Genomic DNA, 17,826 nt, shown 5'->3' on the forward strand with positions numbered 1-17,826 from the left:
ATCCACTCACAAACTCCTCAGACCTGTTGATACCACGGCCTGATTGCTGCTCACTGTTCTCCGATTGTTCCCGGAATTCCTCCTCTGGGTCAGTATGTGCAAAATTCCAGAAATGAAAGGATGACAAACTAGCTTTTGCCCAATATTCCATTAAGATGGATGTTTGGGGTCAAATCATTATCACACTGATTAGTGCAGCAGTTAACGGAAGCATTCTTCCAAATTAAGATACAAGAACCAAAGTCAGCACAAATACTCCTTGGTAAAAGTTTGTGACCTTGAACAGAACCCAGAGTTAACATTCGCAACCTTTGCCAAGTTGTTATTGGCAGAAACAATTCTCATTAAATGTAATAGTTCCCTGACAAGGTTGGCCAAATCTCAACCTGTCCTTGCAACTCCATAATCGGTTGCAGGTAAGGCCAAACCATATTTGGAATGCCTGCGAGTTCATCATAGTTCCTTGTGTTGTACGATTCCATGTCAGTCCCGTGTTCAATCATTACGGAATGACTTTTTCGATACATCTCTCACGAAGGTTCAATAAAGGAAAACAGGTCTCGTCAAGATCTTTGTTGTTTTGTCAAGACTCACGGCATCTAGTCAGAGGCGAGGCGAGGCCAGGCGAGGCCTACACCAGCTGTGCGTGATGTACAAGTTTATAGCCTGAGGTGCAAATCAAGAGGTACATTCCCAAGATGAGGTCAAGGGGAGTGTCAAGCTGCTGGTTCAGCATGAGGTCGCTCGCTGTTTTTCTAATAAACATTTACTCAGACACGTTTACAGTAAAATAGGACCAGCCAAATGATAGATCACTTCTAGTCAAATCAAGTTAAAAGTGTCACGTGGGATTCCACAGCAGAGCTCCAAATCGGAGAAAAATATATATACGCTCCCTCCAGACTGTCCGTAAATAAGTAGTCATTGCAACTGTGATCCATTTGGGCCGGACAAAGTCCTATAGCCCTGTTTGGCTATTGTATAGGAGTGAATGTGCAAGCTTTAAGTGCCCCGTCAAAACGTTTGATCCCTCCACTAAAACCTTTGCCACCCTGGTTCACACTCAGGAACGAGTACGACAACTCTGCATTTGTCACAGGAAAGTCACATTTGAGAGGTGATGTTAAATGACTCATAAAGAGTCGGTCATAAACCACGAGAATCCGCTCAGAACTCTATTATTAAGGCTTGGATTGTATTCTTTTATCTGCACGCTACATTTAAAACACACTTCAAGTGTGCAATTAGTGCAAGAAATATGATATCAAGGTAGATATGGAAGAAATTCTTTCTTGGTCCGAGATGGGTTGGAATCAACGATTATTAAAAGTAGTTGAACTGACATGGTAGGAGCACGGTAACCCCCCCCCCCCCCCCCCCCCCCCAGAGGAAAACAAACATGTTTCTTTGTGTGTGAGTGTTGGCAGGGTGGCTGTTGGCCACTCATAATGAAGCACTCCAAATGTTTCTCGCCTCATTACATCTGCGGCGACAGGGATCCTCACATTCAGACACTGACCCGGGCTAAAGTTCACTTGCTGTTTCCCAGTGTGTGTGTGTGTGTGTGTGTGTGTGTGTGTGTGTGGTAGGATATGCCAGGCTCAAGGATAAAATAAAATGCCTTCAGCTCATTTCATTTGTTAGCTGAGCTCAACTAAACTAAGCCCAACTAAAGTAAACCAGATAAGCCGAAAATATCAAATACAAACTATTAGCAGCAATTTGACATTGCAATCCCAGCGTTGAATCCTCTCAATTATTATTCGAAACCTTTGTATCCGAAAACTTTTGCGTCGAGCCTTTCAGTAGAGATATGGGGCTAATATTTTTGCTCTAGACTAAAAACATTTCAAAAGACCAGTATATTAACTTTTATTTCCGTACATTAGCATACATTTACAGTTCTGAATTGATATTACATTATAGACTAAATCTAACGGAAGCAAATTAATAGGTAAGCACAAGTATCAATAGAATGTAAAATAATCTCAGCAAAAAAAATAAAAAAAAGTTCCAATATTTTTGCTCATGATAAATGGGTATGATCAAACAAAAAATGCAAATTGATGAGAAAAGCTACCTGGAAATAAAAGCTGAAATGCTGATTGGTTGTCTCGTACTGATCTTTTAACCAAAAGGTAAACTTAAGTATTTGGCCATACTGGTCCAATCATTTTGGACAACAATTAAATATGCAAAATATAATTGAAAAACGAAGCCAAATGTCACAGTAAAAATATACTGAGAGCACAGAATAAGGATAAGAAAAAATGATAATCATCAGCAGACAGGTTTGAGCAAGAAACCTGCCAACAAGGCTGTAGAGAAGCCAAGTCATTATTGCTGTGCTTTATGAATTTACAGATTCAAAAGCCTCATTTTCCCCCTGAGGAACAAAGATAGACAATTCAAAATGTCAAATTTAAAAGATTTTTCAATTCTTAAATATACAAGTATACATCATTTATAGAACATTACAATTGGGGGAGTAACAACACACACACACACCGAATGGTCCAAAAAAACAATTGTTATAATAGTGAGCTGCGCTTCCAGAAAATGGTTGAGCATTACAAGCCTGTTTTTTTTTTTTTGTTAACTGAATCAAAATGTTCAATTTGATGTTTATAGAACGGTTCATTAGAAGAAAGGAAAAAAAAAAAAAAGCGCATGTGCAGAACTAAATTTGATAGAAAGCGATTTAAGACTCAGTGAATGAAGAATCCATGTTAAATTAAAAGTATTTTTAGGACAATTTTAAACCAGAAATACAGTTATTATTCAACAGTTTCTTCAAGTCTGTGATCCTATTGGATTTAAAACTTTTTTTATTTTTTTTAATTTAGATGTAGTTGCTATTTCAGTTTTAAAGCCTTAAATCTTACATCTTCAACCTTCACCATCAGTTCTGCCTAAGCGGTGACTGAGTTCTTTGGAATCTTGGCAGTCTTTATGAGAACACACTGTTTTGTCCCTAGGTTAAAAAAACCAAAACAACTGTAATGCTCAGAATAAGAAAATATGTAAGACTCCCTTTGAATCATTAATAAAGCCCCATTTTGTAATCAAACAGAAAAAAACTCAATTTGGCAGCAAGTTTAAAACCCAGGTAAAAAACAAAACAATAAAAAGGCCATTTTTTTTTAAATGAACATCTGTCCCTCAAAACATCATCGTCCATTTTTTTTGTACATAATTGACATTAAAAACAGAACATTCTTCTTAGCACATTCTTCTAACCCACGTTTATGAGCTTTGCAATCAATCAACATTTTCTATTTTGGGAGCAAGAGAGCACACTTTCCCAATGAACGTCATTATCCCACTCACTTTCTCCGGAGTAATGATCATTTCACCCTTCTATATGAAATATGAAAAATAAACAAGTTTGTATTGTTATTATAGCAGCAATACTCTCCAAGTAAATGGATCTTGGTAATCTGCATGATATTTGGGTGGAGTATTGAGTCATGTCATTTTGTTGATACACTATTAGGAGTCGATTGACTTTGTGTCTAATCTTGCAAGCCCAATCGTCCTCCTTTGAAAAGTCTGGTGGAATTCAATTGATGGAAAACTGCTCTGGGATGGTAGGTCCTGATGCTGAATTCATCCATTTGCCTATGGCCGGCTGAATCGTCATCCCTCCAAAGACTCCTCCCAGAACGCGCCAAAAAAAGAACCGGGATGCAATTTTGCGTGATCGGCAATGCTAGGTCCAATCGATCGGAGTGAGCAATCAAGTGTGTGCAAACATGATGTTAATCAGGCCCTGTGTAGTCAAACGATGTGCTTGGATATTCCTCACTTCATTCATTGCTTCGGGTACCTGCGTGTGATCCTAGGAGGACATGCCATTGACCAGGCTCCTTAGCTGTTTGACCACCGTCTCGATCAGTTTCTGTTTGTCTCTGTCGTTCTTCCTGAACTGAGAAAAGATATTGTTCTTCTTACTGGTGTCCTTCATCCTTGAAGAGGAAGCAATAGAGGAAGAGGCAATTAGTAGACACGTCAATGAATGGGTGATGCGACAAATTGAGTCACATGTTAACCAGAGTTAACCTGGAATTAAATGTAACCATAGCAAATTTCAGGACTCTTCAATGCCAAATACTATCCGGGATTGAACTTATGAATGAATATCGAGTGAAGAAAAAAAAAATATTGAAGGGAAAAGAAAAGCTGTACCTACCCTCTATAAACTCTGGCGGCACAACAGCAAGAGAGAAAAAAACTTAGATACTTGCATACACGCAGCTTTAAAATCAATAAAAATGACTCTTGCAGAGTGAATGGGGACTTTAAATCCCGAGAATTCAGATCCTGTAGGGTCCGCGCAATTTACAGGGCCCCAAACCTGAACCCATTTTTCTCCATCATTTTTGCACTGCTTCATAACCAATTGTGAACATCCAGCATTGGAGGCACTCACTTCTCGAGTAAAGTCAGGGCTGTGGCTGGGTTTACTCGAAGGTACTTGGAAGTCGGCTGACCATAATCCGCCAGGTAAGTTGACCAGTCCCACACCATGAATAGATCCAGGAGCTGAAAAGCACACATAGACAAACAAAAAAAAATGGGCCTGCGTGGCTTTGGAGAGAAAAGTGGGACCTCTTATTATACATTTTACAACATTCAAAAATGACCCCCCCCAAATGACCCTTGGGTAACCTGATGGACTCCCCCCCCCCCCCCCCCTCTTCTGCACCCACACACTGTGTATGCTAATGTCATAGGGTGAAACAGCTGGGTGATTAGCTCATGTTGAAAGAGCAGTGAAAAAGCAGCTTAGGGATAATACGATTATTCAGATGACTGAGGAAAGCCCTACAACAATGCCATTCTCCGACTTAGGTGTTAACTTAGCGAGAAGCCTGCAACCCATGGGTCGGCTACCAAGGCCGGGGACCTTTGAGCGTGCGGACTGTCAAAAGCCACCAATTCAGAGTCGTTTGGAGGGATTTTGTCGGACGAGCTCAGTCATGAAGTCCCTTGTGCTTTTTGAGTGTGTCGTCACTGGAGGCCATTGGATTTGTGTGTAAAAATTGCTACTGGGGGTCATCATCACTCCAACTTACTTTTCTTTGACTTGAGTGTTAAGGTTGGGTAAAGCTTGACTCAAGAAATCAATAGTCTTTTGAAATATTTTGATAACAGGCCTCACCCATAGCCAAGACTTCAGAGTTGACCTTAATGCAATTTAGAAATCCATTACCCTCATCCCGACAAAGAACATAACAGAAGATAAGGCGAAAGTAAATGGACGGCCTTAGTATAACCTCGGCCAGGGGACGGCTTCGAAATCCCTTCACCTTAGGCTAGGATTAACATGTCAAGAAGCAAGCAGGTGTATAAAAGGCTGCATCCATCAATCCATCAAATTTCTTGCGCTTATCCGGGTCAGGTTGCAGGGAGCACAAAAGCCCAGACTTTGGGGCCATGGTGAGATGTTCCCAGGCCAACCAGGAGAGGGGTTCTCTAGCATGTTCTGGGTGGTCCCCGGGAGGTGTCTAGGAGGCCAAGGTGCCCAAGTCACCTCAAGCTTGCAACTGATGCAAAGCAAACGTTCACCTCTCGCTTGAAGCATTTGCCTGTTGCTGGTGGAAATTGCGGCTGAGCAGACACTTTTGCACAAACAAGGGGACCATTCACAGGCGCTGGATGAATTCCGCTGTCTTCAGGAGCTTTGTCTGGATGACTGCCACTTTCAGACCTACATGAGACTGACTGACTTGCGCACTCGCCAGTTTGAGGACCCATTAGCTCTGATCAGCGCCGGCCGGGATTTCCTGGCACGGAAACGACAGGCATTTTGTCTCCGCTGCAGATTGCCTGCTCATCTTTTTTCAGGTTAAGTGACTGTTTCACATGGTTAATTAGCGCAGCTACAGTCACGTTCATCTTGTTTAGAGGAGTCGACATACTCCGGGCTAATATCATGCACTCTTGGGGACCGGCCATTTACAAGGCGTCGTGGCAAAGGCAACTCCAGAGATAGGAGAGGCCATTTCATGTCCAGAACTTGCCTCTGCAGTCCCACAGACAGGGAGCGGCCCACTTTAACTCCGAAAGCCTGTGACCTGAACCGAATGACGGGCCAAGCCTGCACCTGAGGCCCAGATTAACAGGTCAACTGAGACACAAGTTAATGAGACCCAGGCAACACTTGACATACCACTGGTGTTTACAAAAAAAGCGAGTTGAAGAGCTCACGTCGGTAAAAAGGGGAGTATTTGTTTTCTTGGGCAGGGGGGGGGGGGGGGGGGGGGAAGGCCAGAGAAAAGTTGAAAAGGTTATACAAAGAGATACAGCCGGGATATAAACAGAATAGAAAAAGTCAAATGATAAGAAAGCACAAATCATTTTCAAACAAGCAAATTCTCATCGAATGTCATCAGAGGTGACTTTTTATGATCAAAGTTGGACATTCTCAATAAGCATGAGACGCTATTCTATTGCTCTCTCCACCTTACCTGTCTTAAGTCGATAAAAGCCAGTTGCAGTGTGTCTCCTTGGAAGCCCGGGACCGGCTCTGAGCTGGCAAACACTGACGACAACAAAAGACGCACACTTGAATATGACAAAGCAAAACATATGCGCAGAAAACTCTCAAAATAGTGTGGATTCCAAGTGTACATTTTTCTCGCACGTACATTCACACTGAATAACATCTAAGTTGAATTGCTGGATGGCGCCCATGCTGATTTGCTTCAGTTCCGTGTCCAGGAGCATCTGCATCAGTGATGTGGACAGATGCTTGCAGGCTGACATGCAAGCTGTCTGGGCCACTTTTCCCTACGGACAACGCAATAGAGGAAAGGAGAGAGAGAGAGAGAGAGAGAGAGAAGATGAGGCAGTATATCACTTGGGACTATATTGAAATATAGTTTTTGAAACTTCTGATCATCCGAACGGGCGAGCCAATACTTTTGGCAATATCGTGTAAATTGGGCATGCTATGTATGACATCATCCAAACCCGATTGAACGTTTCCACTTCATTAAAAGCAGAACAATGAGCAAGGTGTAGTGACAATTGGTGTAGTGCTTTGCATACTGGCAAGACCCCCAACTAGACTATGAAAAGCAGATTTTGTCATTTGATGCCACATATCTTGACATTGATCGTGACCGATTTGAAAAAGTGGCACCGTCAAAATGCTAGCATGCTTTTGATCACCTCCTTGCAAGTGAAACGCGGCAACAGCCTGTTAACAATACTCACCGACATCGACGCATGGTCATTGTTGTTATTCTGAGCGGACCCCAAACCAACCCACAATGGACGAGGGGGTGGGGGAAAGGACAGGAAAAGAAATGCGGCAAGAATAAATGGACAGGAGGAGGAAATTGTCAAGTAACGCCGTATTACGTGCTTAACAAAAGGCAGATGATTCGAGGGATAAAACAGGGAGGAAAATATTAGAAAAAGGATGCGTTATTTCCGGGGACAGCAGGATGTGTTCTTAGCAAATAAAAATGAAAACTGAAAGGCAGACGGCAGAAAGTCGGATGTTTGAGGAGGGGCTGGCTAAACGGGATGCAGTTGCAAAAGCGGAAAATCTTGCACTATGCTAACATGACACAAACTACGCTCAATTTGCATAGTTTGAAATAACATGCAAGAGCCGTCGAGTAAGAAAAGCTATTGCCATGCATGTAACCCTAACCCTACTCACCGGGAGGTGTGTGAAGACTTGAAATGTGGATCGTAGGAAATTGATAAGGTCCATCAGATAACCTGAGGCCCGACCATCAGACTCAGCCATACTCCATTCGTAATCTGCCAGTTGGATAAACTCATCAATTTTCTGGTTCAGTTTGGTATAGATTTCTCCTTCTGCAGCATGACGGGCATCCTGCAAATTTACAGGAGAATCAACAAAGACTTACTGACTGGAACAGCGGGAACAAAACCAAATACCTTGAATGTGGACAAGCCATAGAGTCTTGTCGTGTGGACCGTTTCAGGAGAGACGTTGGTGATATTTGTTATGAATTCCTCAAGATACCGACAGGCCTGCTCCAGGTGGGTGGTATTGATGATGATCTGCACCAACTTTCGGAAGAAGACAAATTCATCAACATGAAGGTAGGGAATGACATTTACTGGCACTTTTTGGTACCTCAGTCAGCCCTATATGTGGCTTCTTGATGAGGTTTTGCAGACAACTGCTGAGTGTCCTTGTCAGTAGCAGGTTCGTTGATTTCCGCAACATATCATCGATCTCCGTTGAACTGGATAAAAAAAAGATATATATATAGTTGAGTATAGAAAAGCGCACATTAAAAGGTCAAATGTCTGCTTTGATACATATTAGAAAGATTGACTGTTACTTATACCTGCGGTGAAGGGATTCGGAGAACTTGAGGCTGGCGTAAATAAATTCTTTGACTTGCATATATATCTGGGGCACAGACTGGGACATTGGCAGCTTCTTGGGGAAATCCTGCTACTCACAAACAAACAAAAAAAAGAGTTTCAACAATACAACTATGTCTATAAATAGACTGAGTTCACAATGGCACAATTATTGCCGAATCCATCTTTACCTTTTCTATTTCGGCATCGTGAAATGGGAAGCGGCCGACGACCAGTTTATACTCATCTTCTGTTTCCACTGGTATGGGACTATAGTTGTCCAATTCGAAGATCTCCCTGCATAAATATATTGTTTATATACGTATCTAATTTTGAGCTTGAGCTCCTCACAAAGTTAGTAGCTTTGTTGCAAAATTGACTGTAAACATTTCTTCCTTCCTCCAAACACTAACATTAAAAACACAACAGCCAACAATAAATTAGAAGAAGAACTCACCTGAACACCAGCGTCCACTTCTTCAGAAGAGTTTCATTGTACTGGTCTCGGACTTCAAACAGCAGGTCAAATAGTCGATTCACAGAGAAACCAAAACCCTTGTACGGCATACAAATAAAATCACGTCATGAATACAAGAAGTTGAACGAGGTGGGGGGGGAAACAAAACAATAATAACCTGCAGCGTGTCCGCAAATATGACGATGAGGTTCTTCAGCTCCAGGACCAGGTCTGGATCCTCACAATATGACTGAAGGGGGGGGGGAAAGTGATTCAAAGATGATGTCGATGATGCATCAATTAAAAACAGTAACCGTGAAATCATTGCAAATGTGGAGCTGCCTGTGTCCGTCCCCAGAAAAAAGGGCAGCCAGTAGGGAGGTGACCCGGGGGCTTTTGTCAAAGTCACCCCACACTGTGCGGCCCATTCTCTGGCCTGTTAGCATAATCCTCCTGGTCATTTACAAGTGACTGCAGCTCAGTGGTCAGGAATATAGCGTCTTCAACTGCTGTTATTGTTGCAATCTGTCTCTCATTAAGCTTCCAATGAGCTACTCTTTGTTTGTCATTTCATCCTTCTTTCGAGAGTGACATCATTAGTGGGTTTGTGGGTGCGCTGACCTTTGCAGTTTGTTTTGTTGTTTTTGTTCTAAGTGCAGGAAAATGGGCAAGGAAAGGAGTTCCTTCCAGGAAAAATACATCAGAAGCGGTCACTATGACTCCCTGTTGGCGTGTGGAAGATTACCGAATGTGTGCGGAGCACGGCGATGATCTTCGATAGGGCCATATTCCACAGTTCGTCAGTGAAAGCTTTGGTCACCAACCCTTGAGTGGCATGGAGAATGTGGTCCTCCACAACAAAGAACCTGAAGACAGAAAAAAAAAAAACCCTCCAATGTCATGCCAATGACTTTTAACGGCATATGGTTGTTCTTTTACACGACATCATCAATATGGAGTCATTTTCATCTTACCCTACTATCTGATTGAAGTATCTTCTGTAGCCCTCCACGGTTTCATGCTATATCCAGACACAGTCATATGGATAACACATATAGTTGGACATTTGCAGAAGTTCCACCGAGAGTTCCTTTCAGCTTTGGGTGTTAACTTACCATGTTTGCCTGAGGCTGCAGAACTAGCCTGGCCTGTTTTTTCCTCTGTTTCCTATAATAATTCTCAAAGGTTTCTCGATCTCCCTGCCAACACATAAGAGTAAACGTGATTTGGCACCATAAAATAAAACAAAAATTTTTTGCTCGGGTAACGTACCAGCACGGCGTAAATGTGTAAACACCTGTACACAGGTGAGAAGTCCACAAGATCCTGAGCTGCAAGAATCTGTAAAGACAAAAACACAATTTCAGTTTTTATTGAACAGCACCGTGCTAAAAGTCAAGACCATTCAATAGAATAATCTGAATATAAACCTCAATGAATCGGGATTGCATTCCCACTATAATGCTACAATATCTCATCCCGATTATCTAACTCATTTGTCGTCCCTCGAACTAGTACGACATGAAAAGCATGCAGTGTCATGACCTCCTCATCAGCGTCATCCTCATCTTCTGCGTCATCGTCAATCTGGAGACTGTTGTGCGTGTGTGTTTGACCATTGAGGGAGTACAAAGGCTTAGTGTAGTGTCCCACGCTGGCCTGCTTTGCTACCGCACTGTTAAAGGTTCTGTGTTGTTGCGCCTGGAAGGGACACATCATTATATCAGCCACCAATACACATTTCGGGCTTGGACCGAGAACACAGATTGACTAACCTGTCTCATGGCGGTCTCTCCAACTTTGTCCGAGTGTTTTCTTATGCTCTCCAGGAAGTCCTTGAGGTCAGACATGGAGATCTCCTTTATCTCCTCCCTCAGTCTGGGCAGGTTTTCAGCCATGATTTGACAGAACCTATACTGGCGGACTCTGCATGAAACACAGGAGAACGACAACTTTAAAATGAGCCCAAAGTGGAAGGAAAAAAAAAAAAAAAGCGAACTGAGAAGTCGACATCCATCCAAACATAATATGCACAAGGGCGATTGTTTTTGACAAAAATTCATTTGAATTGAATTTCTTACCGAGGGATGTAGATCTTCTCCAGTTGTTCCATGGTTTTCAGTGCAGCATAGTGTCTAAGAAGATAAAATGTAACACTAGTGATGAGCCAAATCACTGTTAAATTCTCTTGCGCAATTGAAAATAACGGAGGGATGGATGGATGGAGGGATGGATTTTTGCGGCAGTAACTTTGAACTAGCTCGAGACTCGGTTGCGATTTGCACGTGTGACTGACTCCCGCCTCTGCTAATTAGCATATGGACTGACGCATTTAATGCGGTCCCGAAACCCCGCGACATCAGAAGGATTCTCCGCGATGACGACGGGACCCCTCTTTTGTGAGACACCGACCGAGTTCACAAACTCAAGCGGGTAGAGCCAATTACAGCCGTGGAAAAGGAAGATACAGTGGAGTGGAAAAAGAGGCCCTTTAAAGACATTGCAGTCTTTGGAAGTGAACACAAACCAAAGGGGGGGTTCACCCTCAGTTCAGTGTGCTAAACTCCCATCATTAGGCTGATAGGCAGGCAGTGAGGGATCTAATTGGTCAGTCAGTGAGTGTAAAAAGTCTTGCACACACACGAACGCGAGTGATATAGAAAAGGCCTGTTTGAGTGCAGCGGACAACGGAAAGGGGGGAAATGGTGGCGGAAAGGTCACTTGCCCGACCGGCAAGCCGTTCAATGGCAACTATTGCAGCAATAATGAATTAACGGCAGAAAAGCCATGTCATTAGTGCTGAAAGTAGACCCCCCCCAACCCCCCTCCTCAAACACATACGTATATCCCGCACAGTGGTCTAATTGCCTAAGATTGGCAGTGGGCCTTGACGGGACTGCAACGAGGGGGCCTTGCGGCAAACAAGGGCACACTGAGGGTCAATTGTCTTGCCAGTGAATGGCCAGTTCCTTTGGTACACACAAATGAACAAAAAAGGGTCATTAGTTTTCTTTCAGTGAAGTTCATGAGGTAAAAATGAAGTTCAAGCAAACCGACAAAGTAGAGATTACTTGGGTCATTTTATTATTGAATGCTTCCGTTTCAGTTTTTTTATGATCATATTTTGGACAGAGCAAAAGGTAAATTGTTGACTCTTCCCTTTCCTCCGAATTGAACTTTTTTGGGTTTTGTTGACCACAGTGTGCCACACGTGCGAACATTCTCTTTCATTGAAAGACAAAGGCAAAACTAATTCAGCAGTACATGCCCACGTGTAAAATCCTTACCTTTTGGAATCCAGCTGCTCCTTAAGCTTGCTGTACATTTCGAGCACTATGAGAAAACAGAATGAATCAGCAAGGTGTTTTTCGCTTGTCAAACAAATTCTTCCAAATTTTAAATACCTGGTATGCAGAGCTGGAGTTTCTCCACAGTTGTGGCCATGTTCCTCTGCTGGACGCGACAGCGAATCACCTCCCCGGATTGAGCCGTCACCTGAGGGCAAGAAGAGAGAAGAACACAATCGATTGGGAAAACGCCAATGCTGGCAAAGCATCGAAACGAGAAGTAGCCAAAAAAAGGGACAAATTGCATCTCCACCAGTAATGGATGTGTAAAGGAGGTACCGTTCACATTTCTATCAATGTGATTAGGCCCAGTGGCCTTACCTCTCTCCCAGCTTCCTGTAGTCTTCGATTCGTGTCCGTCACTTGGCCCTTGAAAAAAACACAAGACGAACTTCATTTAAACTGAACAAAAACAAACGATTTGAATGATTCCTGTTTTTCCATACGAGGTAGTCAAAGTGAACCCAAACAAATCCTCACATGAGCGTTTTTTTTTTAAATTTCCTTGATACTGTAAAAAAACTTGAGTCGCCATCCCCTGTTTATTGGGAAGTATCCATTTCGGCCCTTTGAGTGACATGTTGATCAGGTTCTTAGGTCGACATAATGAATTTGTCTTGTTTGCATCTGCCCTGCCCCCACTTGATGCCCTCTCTTTTCCCTCTCCAGCACTCTTCCTGCAGCTGCTCAACCTTGTAATCAGCTCATTGTCCATGAAGGGCCAAGGACAAAGGCGGGCAAATTCATATTAACCAGGCAGCAGGGACCTGAACCCATCATCGCTCCACTGGGCCTTTCATGGAGTTTAATGGCTTGTGACAGGCTCTTTCTCACAGATTCGGTGACAAACTTCTCGATCCTGGATGAGGATTTTTGAACTATCTGCTCCTGTCACACGGCTGAGAGCCATGACCCAATTGACCAGTCGGCTTTTTATGCAATCCTTTCAACGAGGAACTTCCCTAACTAGCATGGCAAACTCCATCATCGCAAATTTGAATCCTCTTTTTTCCTTCAAGGCACAGCAAAAAGGAGGAATAAAAAAACACTCAACATATTGTTTGCAAAAAAATTGTGCACCCCCACTAAGGTCTGTGAAATTATTATTATTATTTATTTATGTTTGGAAACATGTCAATAAAATTCTTCACTCTTCGCTTTTGGTAACACGGTAGGGCACTGGTTAGCACGTCCGCCTCACAGATCAAGGGTGCAGGGTCCGATTCGGGTTCCGGCCTAGCTGTATGGAGTTTGCAACTAGTTTGGTTGGGGTGTACCCCGCCCGCCTATTGCCCAAAGACAGGTGGGATGGACTCCAGCACGCCCACGAGCATCCTGCGGTTTGTTTGGACGATGAATGAATGAATGAGTTTGAATGTGCTTGTTAAATTCTGAACACGGGCGTGCGTACACTGGTATAATGAGCAACGTGACAAGATTTCCCACAAATGACAATCTGTCAAAATGCAAAGTAAGCTCTCTGTGTGGGAAAAAAATTGGCCGTTTTTGGGCCAACACTTTGTGTGTTAATGCCGATAGAAAATCAAACGAACAAAGTCTCCACATCTCTAGAAAAACCTCACACTATGTCATTGGGCATGTGGAATTTGATTTATTTCTTATGAAGATTGTCATTTAAAGCAGTGGCCGCCAACCATCGGTCTGCCAATTGATTCCATAACTTACCATAAGTTTCTCTGCATCATTGCGGACTTTGAGGAGCTCTGTGATAGCATCCACAAAGCCTTGGTGGTGGAAATTGCACATCTTCTCAATCTCACGGTCATGATTTCTTATCCTGGCATCCAGCTTTTCCATGAAGCGTACGTGGGCATTAGGCTGGTCATCGTAGATTGATCTGGCATTAAAAAAAAAAAGATTTTGTGGAACGGATATAAATATATTGTGTGTGTGCGCTTGGACATACAAGTGTTTCTTTACTAGACTCCAAGGCAAGTGTTCCGTACAATCCAGCTAAACCATAAAAGTGTATCACATTTAAAACCAAAATACGTGAATACGTTTAAAATGTAGGCAAAAAAAAAAGATGACTATGGAATTTGAGACAAAGGTCTAAACACTGTTTTCTACAGTTACAGCTCCATCTATTGACGGTGAAATGAAATGCGACGTTTATAGAAACTAAAGTAATCTTGAATCTCAAAACAAAACAAAACGGATTGTGGATAGCATCCCCTTCATCAAATAAATATTAAATTGGGACATTTTCACTTTACTTTAAAAGAAGCTGTATAGACATTGTGAGGTCTCCAGGACAGATCCTTAAACACCCCAAAAATATGATTTTTTTTTTTTCTTGTTCATGCTTTGAGTCCAAACTTTAATTAGTCCTGTAACTAGGAAATATAAATATTACAAGACTCATAGAGCGAAACTGTATTTACATTACATGTTTACATTCAATTGTCTGAAGAACCAAGAAAAGGGAACAATGGGAGGATGCAATAATGTAGTTATGAGGAATTAAGAAGGCAATAAGGAAGCAGGATTAGATACCGTTAGCTGATGACAGTAGGGTAGCCACACCCACAATTCATGTTTACATTTTGACAGGTCACCAAAACAATCGTCAAATTCTGCAAATGTCCTCGTAAGCGAGACATTTAAATACGCAGCCATTAAATCAAAACGATGGTCAAGCCTGCAAGCTAATGCTCCAACAATTGTTGATTTACAACAATATAACGCTGTTTAGCTAAAACAGCTAACATAGCCTGCCAGTTGCTAATGATAGATGAGCTTACGAACAAAAGATACCTACAAGATATTCTTTTAACGGACGGACGCTGCGAATTTTATAGGCTTCCTCAGACAACAGTTCTTACCGAAGCGTGGGACCGACACAAGCCGTGTCCGTACTCTCAATTTCCTGTAGAATCCGCTCGTGCTCCGTTATACACTCCAGGGTTTCATTCTCCGCCATGATTACGTTGGCATTATATGGCGTGCCAACTGCAGCTGAATGGGCAGGACTGGCCAGTAGAGGGCGTGCAAGCTCCATGTGTAGGAACCATCGCGTCTACCCGGAAATAAAACATTGGCTATAGACCCTGGGACGCGCATGCGCATGAGCAGCCCGCATCAGTGATGAAATAATGTAAAGACATGCAGTGATTTGTAGGGAAAAAAGTGTTGCATTTAGATATTTAACTCATTTACACCTTAGGAAATTATTATTGATAATTATTGCGAGATGATCAATGTTCTTACTCAAAAACAAATTTGTTAATGTGATTGTTTATATGTTTTGCATATGATATGCTCACTTAATCAATTACTAGTCTATAAAATCTAATTAACAAATCGTCTATGTTTTTGTATCCGATCCAGTCTAGGAGCTATCGTTAATATGCGTACTTGAGTATTTGGAATGTGCTTTCTAAAGGGAATCCGGAGTTTGAAATGATTGCAATTTAGTGAATATTAAAAAAAATGCACAAAATGTGCAGTCAGTCGAATTAGGTAAGTGACCTATCATTGTTTAAATATCAGCTGCATATGCCATGAAAAAGAAATTCAAATTGAACATTTAAATTATTTGGAAATTAAAAACTGGTACTTAATTGTGATAACAAAATACCGGTTCTGATTTTTTATATTTTTTTTTCATTATTTAAATGACCTTTCTTTCTTGATTACATGAGAAAAACTGCAATTTTCATAATTACTATAAATTTATTAAACAATATCCTGTAAGTCTCTAATGCAAAGCAGCTCATTATTTTAACTATTAACTTTTCCCGTGCACGATACTTTATGCGTCGCCATGTTGCATTAGGTTTACCTCATTGTGGTTCCCAGCGGAAGATCCACAGATTCCAGTTCTGCAAAAATATTCCCAAAAACCTTTTCCTCATCTTCATCATCATTTTTCCCTTGAGTAGGAAGGTCAGGTAAAGGCGCATGGACCCTTTTACTGTCCATTTCTTAATTCAAGCTCTCTGACTGTACCACTAGAAAATGTCAGCGCTACGGGAAGTGTGTGCGTTTGAATGTGCGGCTGAACTCTAGGTCACCTGCCAAAGTCAGCAGAAAATTACCAACAGGAAAAAGAAACCTTGTGATTCACCGAACTTTGGCTTCAATAAAACTTCACAAGTAGTTTTTACTTAAAGTTGGCATTTACAGTGTTTCACGGATTTGTTAGACGACCATCTGATTCATCCGGCATTCTAAAGTGCTTTAATGTGGACTCTCTTGCAGGCCTTGACCAGCTTACACAACCACTTTCTATTTCCTTCTATTCTTCTTGAAACGTATTGGCCAATTGGAAGCGTGGCCATAGTGTGTCTTTACAAAAGCCCTGACTATGAGTTTCCTGATTACTTCACCAAAAACAAGAAGTGGGCCGATGTACACACACACACAAACGCACACACTTACGCAGCAGCATAGGAAATGTGCCAGAGCTGCAGGAATGGACACACAAGGTTAAACAATGGAAGGACTGTATAGTATATAAAATAGTATGATGACAGATGGGAGGAAAATACTTGGATCAAATAATATCTATTGACATCTGAGGTCCAGTTTCTAAAGACAAATGTTAAAAATGTCCTTGCGACAAGAAAAATCACAGTCAGTGCACTCCATTCATCTTATGCTCTTGAATTAAATCATTTCGACATCGTTCCATGCCACTTTGTGTTTTGGAAAATAAGATCTTCTATGAGCTCTCCTGTGACCATGTGTTCTTCCTTTCCATGCCTGCTAGCTTCCTGCCTGCTTCCTCTGTCTCTCCAGCCCACAGGTTCTTCTGACCTTTATTGTAAGTTACACTCCAAACAAATAACACTGAAGGACATCCTGGACTTAAAGAAAGTCCATTGCTCATGAGGCTTTCTTCCCAGAAGAATGGGGTCCACACAGACTGCAATATTGATACACCCACTGTATGGAAATTCATTTCACTTCTACGCCTTGAGCCTTTGCGTGAAATGTGGGAAGATATTATATCCATGGATTGTGATGCTGCTCATGAGAGCCTTCAACACGGGCAAATAGAGACCTACAGTAAATGGACAGAGCTCTGAGACCTTTTAAAATGATTAACTATGCTAAATCTAAGAATTGCAGTATATATTCCCATTTTCTGTAGTTGCTACTGTTCAATACTTTTATCCATCTGGAAAGTGAAGTGGTCTTACCCTTGACAGTGCTTTGCCATGAGTGTCTCTGACAAGAGTTCTCGTCAGCAGAACGAAAAGCGCTTAGACCTTCAAGTGTCTGTCATTTCCAGGCACATGCTCCTCGTGACATAATATAAATGTAAAGAGAGTGAGACGCCAGCGATCTTATCTGTGCAGACATGAACCTCTCAGCACTCCTGTCTCCTTTAAGTGGGAAGGCTCAGACTTGGAACCAGAAGAGAACATTCTTTTCCTCCACTTGTGTTCTACAGTAGTGACACATGTCAAAATTTATGAACAAATTGTGTTTCTTGTGTGTGTGTTGACACATCAGGTTGATCTCCCTGCTAAAGCATTAGCTTAGCATCTTTTCCCATTTGCCTCCAACGAATACATTTCCCTGTGTTCCACATCCTTTTTTTTTTTTTTTGCTCTCCGTCAACATTCCTTCATCTATTAATGGCCTTTCCTGTCTCTATGGCCATCGCTGTTTTCACAGTCCTTTTGCCGG

The 17,826-nt window shown here is 42.0% G+C and overlaps 1 protein-coding gene across 2 annotated transcripts; it reads right to left on the reverse strand.

Annotated features, from left to right (window-relative positions):
* Positions 1-1,856: 1,856 nt before the first annotated feature.
* Positions 1,857-16,169, reverse strand: exoc6 (exocyst complex component 6). Of its 2 annotated transcripts, none has more exons than XM_061264599.1 (23): positions 15,971-16,169; positions 13,852-14,023; positions 12,487-12,534; positions 12,223-12,313; positions 12,106-12,151; positions 10,900-10,953; positions 10,594-10,744; positions 10,364-10,519; positions 10,091-10,159; positions 9,934-10,017; positions 9,793-9,839; positions 9,564-9,684; positions 8,997-9,068; positions 8,819-8,916; positions 8,553-8,658; positions 8,343-8,452; positions 8,126-8,237; positions 7,924-8,058; positions 7,679-7,858; positions 6,654-6,795; positions 6,474-6,547; positions 4,433-4,545; positions 1,857-3,968 (listed from the first exon to the last, which is right to left on the reverse strand). In XM_061264599.1, the coding sequence occupies exons 1-23, from the start codon at positions 16,108-16,110 to the stop codon at positions 3,842-3,844; spliced, it is 2,448 nt and encodes an 815-aa protein (XP_061120583.1). In that variant the 5' UTR covers positions 16,111-16,169; the 3' UTR covers positions 1,857-3,841. The 2 variants fall into 2 exon arrangements, with proteins under 2 accessions (XP_061120583.1, XP_061120582.1); XM_061264598.1 differs by lacking the exon at positions 15,971-16,169 and adding an exon at positions 15,012-15,172.
* Positions 16,170-17,826: the final 1,657 nt, after the last annotated feature.

The sequence above is a fragment of the Syngnathus typhle genome, linkage group LG18 (genome assembly GCF_033458585.1).
Source record: "Syngnathus typhle isolate RoL2023-S1 ecotype Sweden linkage group LG18, RoL_Styp_1.0, whole genome shotgun sequence".
NCBI lineage: Eukaryota > Metazoa > Chordata > Actinopteri > Syngnathiformes > Syngnathidae > Syngnathus > Syngnathus typhle.